The sequence below is a fragment of the Pteropus vampyrus genome, unplaced genomic scaffold, assembly GCF_000151845.1.
Source record: "Pteropus vampyrus isolate Shadow unplaced genomic scaffold, Pvam_2.0 Scaffold764, whole genome shotgun sequence".
Classification (NCBI taxonomy): domain Eukaryota; kingdom Metazoa; phylum Chordata; class Mammalia; order Chiroptera; family Pteropodidae; genus Pteropus; species Pteropus vampyrus.
The window spans coordinates 41,976-53,657 of record NW_011889545.1 but is presented as its reverse complement, the minus strand read 5'-3'; the positions used below and the strand labels follow the sequence as shown (position 1 = coordinate 53,657).

Below are 11,682 nucleotides of genomic sequence, written 5' to 3'. Positions count from 1 at the left end.
TGGCATTGCTTGCTGCAAAATCATGGGCCAAGGTTTAAACAAGCACCTTCTCCCTACTTTCAAAAAAGCAGGAATCCATTGGCCGAATCTTCATCAACTATGGCAAAAATCTATCATTCCGGTAAATGGAAAAAGCTCACTTCAGACGTTCTCCTTTTGGACACAGAAACCTTTGTGCATAATACCTTCTCTTGAGCCTGGAGAGCTGCATTTTGATAGTGCGGCACAAACTGTACACCAGGAAAAATGACAGATACTTGTTTCATATTCCAATCTCAATGTTATGACATAAAAGTGTGGCAAAAAAAAAAAAAATTGATGACTCAATCATTTAAATCATATCGATGAGCTGTTCAGAAAATCTTTTGCCCAGAATAATCACATCAGTGAACTCTGTTTATTGGATCACTCCCTGCATCTCGGGACTCTGACAATTTCTTCTATGGATTTCTATAAAAAGGCTAGGATCCAAATATGAACCCGAGGAAATCAAACCACAGAAAGTACAAAAAAAGATAAACAAGACTTCCGAAATTTCTTTTCATGCCCTCGCATTAAGGATGCAGTTTCAAAAACAAAAACAAAAATGAAAACAAAAGACGAGACAAAACAAAAAACTGTGCAATTCTTTAGTTGTCCTTGATGCAGCTGGTGCTGTCAATTAATTAATGGACCACACTACGCCCTTTGTCTAGTAAGATGAGTTGTCTGGCTAACATCAGTAAGCTCTGCACCTTTGGGTGTCTGGGAGAACTTGCGGCTGTGGGCAAAGCCTTTTTTTTTTCACACAGAGAACTCTCGTATAGGTTCGCGTGAAACGAGATAATTTGTTCCCTGTGGATGTTGCTGATATGAGGTAATAGTGACTATTTTAAAAGGAACTGACATCTAGTGATGGGGAATTATTTTGTTCACCCTTCATTGTTACGAGGTCGTGAATGGATGCTCTCTCACTAGCGAAGTTTTTATACAAAATGCAAGTATCTGTCACAGAATAACAGTCCCATAACGTGGCCGCTGGGAGTGAAGATGGCCCTGAAGTCAAATAAATCTTGGAAAGTGTTGTAAAATTATGAGTATCCACTTCTTAGGGAGTTAAAATGCATATTGCATCTTTAATATCCTGAGAACTACCATAGCAATGACATTTGTTTAACTTTGAATAACTCAGCATGTCCTAAAATTAATAATATTCTTTAATATTAATAATATTCTCACATATCCTAATATATTCAAAAGGATATAAGAGGAAAAGCAAATATATATGGCCCACTTGGAAATTTTTAAATGGTACTTTGGGAAAAATATTTTAAGTTGGCATTTTAAAAGTTCACAAAAAGAGTACAGAATTGCAATTTGCATACCAAAAATGAATTCATTTAAATTCAGTAACTTTCCACCTGTCCTTAAAAACACGTTAAAAGAAAAACGCCTCGTATTCAACATGTATGTGTGGACATGTGTAACATGCGATTAACGCTATCGGGAAATCATATAGGATTTTAACCGTATCACTTAAATGGAATATGAATAAGGTGTGTTCTAAGGTTTTTAAATCTTCATTATCATTCAGATCAGGAAAAGATTACGGAATGTCAAAACGCTTTCTGCTGGGAGCGACTACTATAAAACTGCCTCAAGTCATTAACCTAAATTCAAACCGGCCTGTCCCCAACTCGGACTTACCACCGCCACTGCATCCAAGAGCCCGAGCTCCTCAGCACTGATGGTCGTGAAGTAGGCCACGTTTGTGAGCACATAGCCAATGGTGACGATGGCCATGGATATACATATGGCGAGGGGGATAGTTCTGAAAGGCACAAATGAATCGCTTGTTAGTCATCTTTTGTTAGGCATTCTCTGAAACCAAAGAAGATAACAGGCTGATTCAAACACAAAAATCGAGTGGTATGTACGATAGTTACAGGCTCTGGTGGGAAGGTATGAACCTGCGTGGGGATGAAGCACCCCACGCTCCCTCGTAACGTGACAAGGTCCATGGGGGCAGACACTTCAGTTGTCCTGTCTGCTGCTCCACCCCCAGAACGGAAGGGTCTACACCTCATTCTTGGCCTCCATCAGTGTTTCTCAAACTGGATCCTGCATCCCTGGCAGGCTTGTTAAAACCCAGACAGCCGGGCTCATCTCAGAGTTTCTAACTGGGTAGGTTCTGCGTTTCTAGAACATTCTTGGGCAATAATACCCAAGCCACTGACCTCTTGGAAAACCACCGTCCTCTACGCCTTCCTACTGCTACACCCCACGAAGGCCGTTGACATTCGGGATGTCCTCCCCGTCAGCAGCTTCCCTTACCAGCAAACAAATGCACACATTCGGAAGCGTGAGAGCAGGTGAATCTCCCTTTCTCAATGATGGTAATAATAATTTTGTACTTAACACAGAAAGCGCAGCAGTGCTCACAGCTGCGGCTTTCCACGGCCCCGCTGAGAGTTCCCAGGAAGCTCAGGGACCTGAGCGTCCATCGAAGCAACGGCGCAGACGATCCCATGAAACGCGAGGCGACGCGCTGCGAGGTGCGTGCGACCGGGGGGCGCCGACGCCACACGTCCCGACCCGACTGGTCCGGTGCCCCGCTGCCCACGCACATCACTCGCTTAACGTCACCACCTGGGCGGACCCTTTCCGGTTCAAGCAAAGCGAACCCTCAGCTCCCCGCAGAAAGGCTGATGTTTCTTTTTTTTTTTTTTAAGCCATAGAGCTTATCAGCCTTCATGGAGCCTCGCACCCTGCTGGGTGGCACGAATGAAGACGTCAATATGATTTCTTCCAAGACGAAAATACAGTTCAGAACGCAATTTTTTTTTAAATAAAGGGTGGGGCGGGGGCAGGGAGGCAGAGCCTGACTCGCTCCTCAGCCTGGGCGTGTTTGGCACACTGAGTCCCAGCTCATTACCCAGAACAGCGTTGTCCCCTGCTGAGAACAGGCAAACCCAGCCAGTCAGCAACTGCCATTCATTATGCTGCTTGGAGCCTGACACTCCCCTGATCCCCAAAGCCTTAAGCCTGGCTGGGGAAACGCGTCGACCTCTAAATCCTGGCGTCCTGATGTGGAAGGAGCAGATGTTCTCGTGCGTGCGTGCGTGCGTGCGTGTGTGTGTGGAGGGGGCGGGGGAGGGGGCGTCCCGCAGAATCTTCTGCGAACACCGTAACATGCACTGCTAGTTGTGACTGATAAATGCTAAATCTAAGCAAAGCAAATCACTGGGCCAATTAACTATAAAGGGGCGAATGGCACAAGGCAGATTAAAGATGAATTCTGTTTCTTTGAAAGAAAGGTTATATGGAAATGCAAAAGGGTAAGAAGAGGAACGTGAAGGTCTATATGCAGCTTTTCAATCCCTCGCTGTATTATCTTAAATTTGAATCTTTTCAGCTTTATAATAGCCCTAAATGGGGTGTTCAGTTCTTTCTGGGGGTTGGGGGGAGGGACAGAGACTCTCTGTTCCTTGCAGGAATAATATTAAGAAATGAAATGAAGAAGTGATTAAGAAATGAAAAGGCGTAGTAATAAAAAGTGAGGTGACTTCCTGTCAAGTGCGGTGAAGTCACCTAACCTGTCCGGAACAGGGAGTCTTGTCATGTCACGTGCTGCCAAACAGCAAGGACACGTAATTCTCAGAGCGGGGCTGGGCTGGGCTCCCAGCCCGCTTCCCGCCAGTCTCCAAGCTGGAGATCATGGGCTTTCTGAGGGAGGTTTAAGAAAGGTTTTATAAATTGATCTGAGCAGACGGGATCCTACAATATATATACATGTATGTATACGTATACATATACATATGTTCCCAGGTTAGTTTTCCTTTTTCCCCTCAGCTGTAAACAGCAGCAACAGCATCTGCTGCCATTTGTGTGGTGTCTGCTATACGCCCAACGTTTTATTAGACACTCTACGTCTTTGCCTCTTTTTATCCTTGAAAAACCCTGTCAGTTGGAAACATCGTCACCATTTTATATACGGGGAAATGAAGTCTTAGGTTAAATAACAGTTTGAGGATACACAGTGGAAACGCAGAATTCAGTTGCAGGTCGATCCAACCTTGAAGTCGAAACATTTTAGCCACCGCTAAAGGGTATGCGCTCTCTCTCGCACGTGGGTCCTCAAACGCTATTGGTTTTCAGAGAAATCGTAATTGCTGAATATAATGTTTACGCGAAAGCTCTTATCAAGAATTATTTCTCATGTAGTCACTGAATATGCAGTTTCATCGACCATAAAGGAGAGAAAACACCTTATTTCATGATTTGTATACTTTTTCTATGTAACATGAACTGTAATGTATAGTTTCACCGTTTAGGAATTAGGTTTTCTTTCTTCATTTAAAATACGACAACGGCTAACTCAATTTCCCTAGAAAACTTTGGTAGAAAAGGAGGAAAAAAAGTATACTAAGCATTCTTGTCAGATAAACTGAACTAGATTATTAAGAACTTTACTATCAGCCAAATATGCTATATAGATATCAGAGGGGGGAAAAATCAAAAGGTTTGAAAATATACGACAAGAGAAAGAGGGTCTAACCCTTGCCTCAATTCATAGCATGCCCAGGAAATCCTCTCTAGGTAAAATGAAGCCCTAGGAATTGGCGGGGGAGGGGAGGGGAGGGTGATGGCAAAATAGCCACACTCTGCTGTCCTTAGATTCTCTTTCACTTTGACAAAGGGAAGGAGGAGAGGGGTTCGTGGCTGCCTCGAGATAAACTGCAATCGTTTGCAGAGGAAAAGCAGTTGACTTGTTCAGAAAGGCTTGCCACCTTGCGGTTAGCTCCTGGGTTTCAAGCGTCAAAGCTTAAGCGCCACTGGGTGAGCTGATAAAAGCTATTAGGCCATGCCAGAGCAATCTTCCCGAAGGCTTTAGATGCAGAGGGCAGATAAGCATGGTTAGTAACCCAAGATTAAAGCAAATGGCACATGGTAATAAAAGAAATTAAAGGAACCGGTAGGCCACTGATATTTCAAAGCCTCCAAGTGATGGTGAGGTATCCACTGAAACCAAAGTGCAGCAAAAGCACTCTCTTTAAGCCGAATAAAAATGATTCCACTTGTGAGTTCTACTCTTTCTCAGATATTTGTGCATATTTGTTACGATTAACAAAATGCAACGTATTGAAAAGAGTTACTTACTTAATCCTTAAGAGCTTTCTGTCAGTGTATACAGACTTTCCAAATAACTGGCATTGAGTATGGGAGAATCTGATATTTTTATTAGTTGTGAATGGCCTTCAATCAAAAGGTCTTAGATAGTCTTATTTTCTTGCAGGTTTATTTGAAATTGGCACCTAGAGCCAGTCCATGTCACAGATGGATAAATACTTGCTTCACTTGAAATTATTAAATGGAAGTCTCTAGAACATCTGCTCAGAAGCTCTTTCATTCTAAGGGAAAGACCTCCCCAGGAACCCAGTAGGTCCCAACAGAAATGGCTCGTACTTCGTTCTGCATAATCTACAAAGTGCTAGCGAATACATTTTATCTTCAAATATGCACATGTCATTTCAAGTCCTCTGTGGAATGAGCTAGAGTATGAACAATTAACAAACAAAATTCACATCTACCCACAGAAACTGGAGGTAATACCTCCCATTTCCCAACAAGGGAACCAAGGCTCAGAGGGGTTAAATGACATGGCCCAGGTCACAAAAGCAGGAAATGGAAGGGCTGGAACTTGAACCTAGCTCTTCCAGCTCTAAGTTCCAATATCCGTGACACGTCTCAGCTTCTCATGGCTGCTTTGTGCCTACTTAAACTCCATGCACAAGATCCCTAGGATCCTTATATACTGACAAATATGTATCACAATTTGCTTAAGTGATGCAAATATGAGAAGGCTGAATGTTAAAATGTGACACATTTTAAACCAAATATATTTTTTTATGTAGCTCATCACAAATACACTTGCGAATGGGTTGCATTCTTTTATACTCTTTGTAACCATGATAGAGAATCAGAAATAACCACTGCTTCCAGGGCTTCATATTGGCTAAAGAGACTCTGGCCATGAAACCGGAATGAGTCAACCTAGCTTGATTATATCTGAAAGTGAAAGGATTTCTCGCATGCAGATTATAGAAGTAATTCTGTAATCATTTGAAATTTGGATATTATTAAAGTTGTTTCGTAACATGAACAAAATCTTCTGGGTTTTATGTAAATCAAAATAGGTTTCATACGATCCCTTGCGTTGGTTACACACAATGAGGACCATAGAACTCACGGATCCCAGGGCACCGAAAATTCTTTGAGCCATGGGTCTGGGCATGACAGTCAGTGCTGTTAAAACCTGCTCTCGTATGTTCTGGAATCTTTTGAGAGAAGTGGTTGATGCTTCGCATTTTCTATTTAAAAATCATAAATATTTTAACACATGTATTTGGCATCCGGCAAAAAGGAGAGAAGAATAAAAGCAGGGATTCAGAAGAGCGAGAAAATGGCAAACTTCTTAACATGTGAGAGACCAAAGCAAAGGAAAATAGGGTTTTCAAAGTGTTTTTTTAAATTCTGTTAGTAAACCAGGGACTATTTGTTTATATAGCATTGAAACAGAACTGATTCGTCTCAATATAAATTATTTAAAACTTATTAAGTATCTTTTGATTCCGAGTTGTTTATTTTAGAATCACGCATTTCACGTTTCCGTTATAATGACCGCACAGAGACATCGAAAGCTTTCTTGTAGATCTCTGACTCAGAAATTACTTGAGTTCTATCACATCTTTGTTATCTTTTTTTTTTTTTTTTTTTTGCAGAACAACTGTCTATTACCACTGCTGTTAGTTTCATCTCACTCCTCAAACTTCAGCCACACATTACAGACAAAAAGATAAACAAGAGCACACCTCAAAGAAAATCCATAGTTTTCATTCACATGGTTTTTCCTTCACGTGTTTTTACATACCTTCCCTGATTCCTGCCCCTTCCACTCTCTCCAGAGACCCCTAGACATGGAGCTGTCCATCCGGCTACGTGATTTCTGACGTTTTTTAAAGGGATGAATTATAAATAGTATTCGTGATAGTTTTCCAGAGTCAAAACCATTAGATCAGAGACGACTGGAATTACACAACTTCCTTTGTGTGTTTTCCATGATTTTGCCTCACTGTCATTCAGCGCCGTCACTGCATCTACAGTCACCCACCAAGAGTGGACATTGGGCTGTTAATAACGCTGTAAAGGAAATGCACTTGAGGAGACACAGCAAGTACTTGGGAGGATGGCTGTGGATTGTGCAGAGGAGACGGCGTAGCATGAGAGGAAGAACACATTCCATAAACCTGTTGACGAGCATTCTTCAAGGTCCACGGTTCGTGTTCTAACTTAATGGCGATCTCTGGGCCAAGGCTGAATACAGTGATGTAACGAGCAGATTGTCACATAAGGGTGCACAGTGATCCCACTGATTTTGAGCCTTAAACATCTGCCCTCTGCTTCTTACGGTGTCGTGGCCGGGCTATGGGTATTTTCACTGAGACATTTTAAATTTCAGTACCACCGAGGTCTCATCTAAACCTCACCACTCTCCATTGTCCATGGATGAAGAACCCCATAAACAAAAAGACTAGACAGAGAGAGAGACCTGTAGGAAGATGTAAGAAATGAGCAGACACAGATTAAAAGGTGCAGGGCCGAAGGAGGCTCGTGGAAAAATGAACACAGACACGTACACGAGGGAGAAAATGGAACAAACCACATGGGAAAATGAATTGAAACTGACGGTTCAGAAACAGGCAGACAATAGCCAGAAGCATTTGAGGTGCATTTTTATCCCTTAAAATATATTTTTTAATCCCACTATTAGAATAAATTCATGCCTAAATAAAATTATTCAGCAAAATGTAGCTTGAGAGTAAATTTTCATTGGCTTGCATTTCAAACAAGTAAAAAATTTGCGTTGTCTGCATCTCATTTTTTCTCATTTTCTAAAGATTTAGAGTGTGTCTTCCAGATATATTACAGTTATCCATATTTATCATGGGTAAACACAAAGATATTAGTAGGCAAGTTTCAGTGTGCAAAAACAAAACTGGTTTCCAATCAAATGATAGCAATTAAATAACTATTTTAATACCAATAAATTAAATTTCACACTAACGTTCAATGCTTATTTTCGTTATATTGTGGTTACAGTATACGTCTTAAATTTTCATTATTTTTCTCAGAATTTGGTCTAAATGAACCAAGGTGATGCAATGCCTCGGAGTTCCTGGGATTGAGAGGAATGGCTGAGACAATGAACTGGCCACCAGAATTCTGTGTTTTTCTTTCAAAAGTAGAAGTTATTCCTCAGAAACAGGAGACAGACTACATTTCCCAGAATCCCTCAGATCGAGATGGGAATGTGACTCGCTCTTGTGCATCAACATGGCAACCAAAGGCCAAGGTGGAGAAGAAGGTTGTCCTACCGCCCCCTTTGGCTGACAGCTACTCGCAGAGGATCTACAGAGTGGCAAAGCCACACCACGGAGGAAATCCAGGTCACAGAATCGACATGCAGAAGAAAGTCCATTAGTCGGCCAGGAACACCAACAGTGGACTATTACATGATTTAAAAATTAATTTTTTGATTATTCGAAGCCATTGAAAATTTGGGGGTTTTGTATAACAGCAGGTGGCATTACCCTAACTAATGAAACAATGAAGGGCTTCATTATAGCAAGACAATATCTAAACCTCAATTAATTAAGTTTATTTAAGATTTTAAATGGGCCCTCATTAGATTTTATTCTATATTATTTGTTTTATCAGAGACTAGTACATGACATAAAATTCTTAAAATAACGTCCCAAATGACAAAATCAAACACAAACATTTACATCTGAAAAAGCTAGGTTAGTGAAAAATGTATTATTCAAACTTCCCAGAAACAAAGCAAAGATAGAGTTCATTGTTCATTATTTTGAAATATAAAATCTCCTTCACTTCTGACAATTACCACCAACCCAGCAAAGATCAAAGCACAACTGCCCTTGTTTTGCTCAAGGACACATAATAAGACAATGCAATGTTAAATAAATATACTAAGAACGAGGCAACATAAGATAAATACACCCACTCTGGCACAGTAAATGGGAATTAGAGTCAAAATTCCCTCAGGCCACAAACACATGTCCTAGAAGGAACCGGAAATGCTTCTCTTCTACAATCCACGCAAAAATCAGGTGCGGTCACATTTCTGACCAGCCACGCAGTTAAGAAATACAGCAGGTAAACATGCAGACATTCAACCAACACAGACAGACAGACAAAACTACTGCTTCTACCACCAGAAACTGATTCAACACTTCTGACCAAAAATGACCTCTCTAATTATCAGTAATCATTTTAGTTTGATATCTGGGAATTGAAACAGAAGTTGCGCAATTGAGCCAGACTACCCTGTTCTCACTCACTTTAACCAGATAACTCCTCTTTTATTTTTTTATATTAATATTCTGCCAGACAACTGAAGTGATCCAGTACTTTCAAATAGTTTTAAAATGACTCCTCTAGATTCTACAGGTCAAATTATGTCTTTAGGTCATTTTTCTTGGACCCAATGCTGGCTTCCTATGGTATGTGGATTGGCTTACAAAGTGCCTATGTACGAATCCTTATATAGGTATATGTGTATATATTTGAAAATCATTTTTCAATGCAACAAAATTCCTAGTAGGAAAGTATGAAGTCGATGCGAGAACAGCCACAGCTTGGCTTCAGTCAAAGCGTTAGTCCACGTGGCAGGGCCTCAGAGAACATGACACAGCAGCTTAATGGAGCAGGAGAGAAAAGCGAAGATGAGAAGAAATAGAGTTTATGGGCTAAGCACCCTGCCAGCTTAGAGAGATATGTCATCGGCAAGAAAGTGATGATGAAGACTTCTGATCGGAACAGTTGACGGCTCCCTGATAAAGGTCACAAAGGCTCACAGAACGGCAGATCCCCCGACAGGCCCTCCCTCCCCTCTCCTCGGGCTGTCCATTTACAAAGAATCATGTTCCCAGCAGAAATGGAAATGCTGTGATCTTTTATCTTTCAGCTCAAATGTTAAATCTTTTGAAAAATAAGCTTTTGTGCATTCATTTTATATTTACCATATGCCTTTTCTTAGACTGCAAAGCGTCACGGGCAAAACTCTCTGCAGGGGTCATCTCCCCAAGTCACACGCAGTGTACAGCGGCTGAGGGACTATCTGTCCTAGGGAAGCAGACGTGGCCCTTATATTCGCCCACCAACCGCTTAATTTCCCTTCTCTGCCATATTCTCCCAATTGTAACCCTATAATCAAGAAAAAAAGTTACATATGCCATCCCAAGTGTCAACTGTCTCTCACAACACCCTTTCTCTAGAGTTTTGCCTTTCATATCTGCTTTCACTTGATTTCAGAGAATTATGAAAAATCTCTCTGGTCTCCAACCCACAGGCTGAGTCACAAGGTGGGAAACAGGATCTCACTGGGTCCCCATGGGCATAAACTCCCTCGTCAGTTGAAGAAGGTGTTGAATTAATGATGTTTAAAGTCCATTTCACTCAATCACTTCAGCAAATAAACCTAATCCATAAAGATGGTTTAACAGAATTCTTGGAAAACTCGGTTGAGCACTTTTTCATATACCGGAGCATCCTATGGAAACATCTGCCTTTGCCTTGTCCTGTCATTGAAAGGGGAGGATAAGATGCCAACTTTATAGCCTCTTCTCTTGTGTTTCGAGATTACGGTTCTATCCTCGACCAGGAATACCAGCACATTAAATCACCTACAACTTCAAAGTGCCAGCCTGGCTGAAGGAATCGATCATTACGGTAGATCGTTAAGAGGATAAGTGGTCTGTCCACTATTCCAGATTCTAAAATGAGGTCTACAGACCAGGTCAGACTTCCAGAATACCACATTGCATGGACCGTATTATCACAGAAGTCATGAACTGTCTTCATAAGTTGCTGTGTTTTCTGCCATTTGCTTTTATCAAACTTTTACTGCAAACAAATTTTTAAAAATCCTCTGAATTTCAGGAGGGCATTTGTAGTAATATTATTAAGGATACTGTCATTTGTATCTATCCAAGTCCTTCATACAGAGTTGATTCATTTAAATAATGTCTATCAATTACCTTCTGCATGCTGGACATTGTGCTAAGTAAAGGGATGAAGACATCAACCACAACAACAAAAAATTATTCTTTCATGGAATCGAAAAATTAAAGCAGGATAAGATGCAGGGAGGCCCCTCTTCCTGAAACATCTCTCTCCCCCAACACCTAAATCTTCACGTGGGTGCCTCGTTCTTAACAGTTAAGTCTCAGATCAAAGCCTCCCCTCAGCAAAATCTTCCCACCTCTTTCTAAGTACACCCCACCCCTCCAGTATTTCCCATTCCCTGCCATTTTCAATGAGAAACAAAGTATCTTCTAACTCCTGTAGTCTTTTCAAATATCTTTATTTATGTATTCATACTCACCAAATTCTACAATGTTAAGTCCATTCACTGAGCATTATAAAGTGCCCTCAAAGTATGTGCTCTAAATCTCCAGTGTAAACATTTTTTGAGAGGCATTGCCAGAATTGTTGGTCACAATCAAGAGCAACTCTGCTTTTTATGTAGCTTGAAATCCCATATGGAAAGAGTTTCTGGCCATTTTGGCCATTGTTATTTTTGTTTTGTTTTTTTTATCAACCTTTTATTTCTAGGACATA

General features: G+C 41.0%; 1 protein-coding gene across 1 annotated transcript in view; it reads right to left on the bottom strand.

Annotated features, from left to right (window-relative positions):
- The window catches only part of LOC105309537 (cystine/glutamate transporter-like), a 67,664-nt gene that overhangs the window by 16,013 nt on the left and 39,969 nt on the right, over window positions 1–11,682 (bottom strand). Inside the window, exons 5-6 of the mRNA XM_011385721.2 lie at window positions 1,687–1,810; window positions 186–205 (exon numbers count right to left, since the gene is read on the bottom strand). Of these exons, the coding sequence (XP_011384023.1) occupies window positions 186–205; window positions 1,687–1,810 (144 nt within the window). The remainder of the gene's footprint in view (window positions 1–185; window positions 206–1,686; window positions 1,811–11,682) is intronic.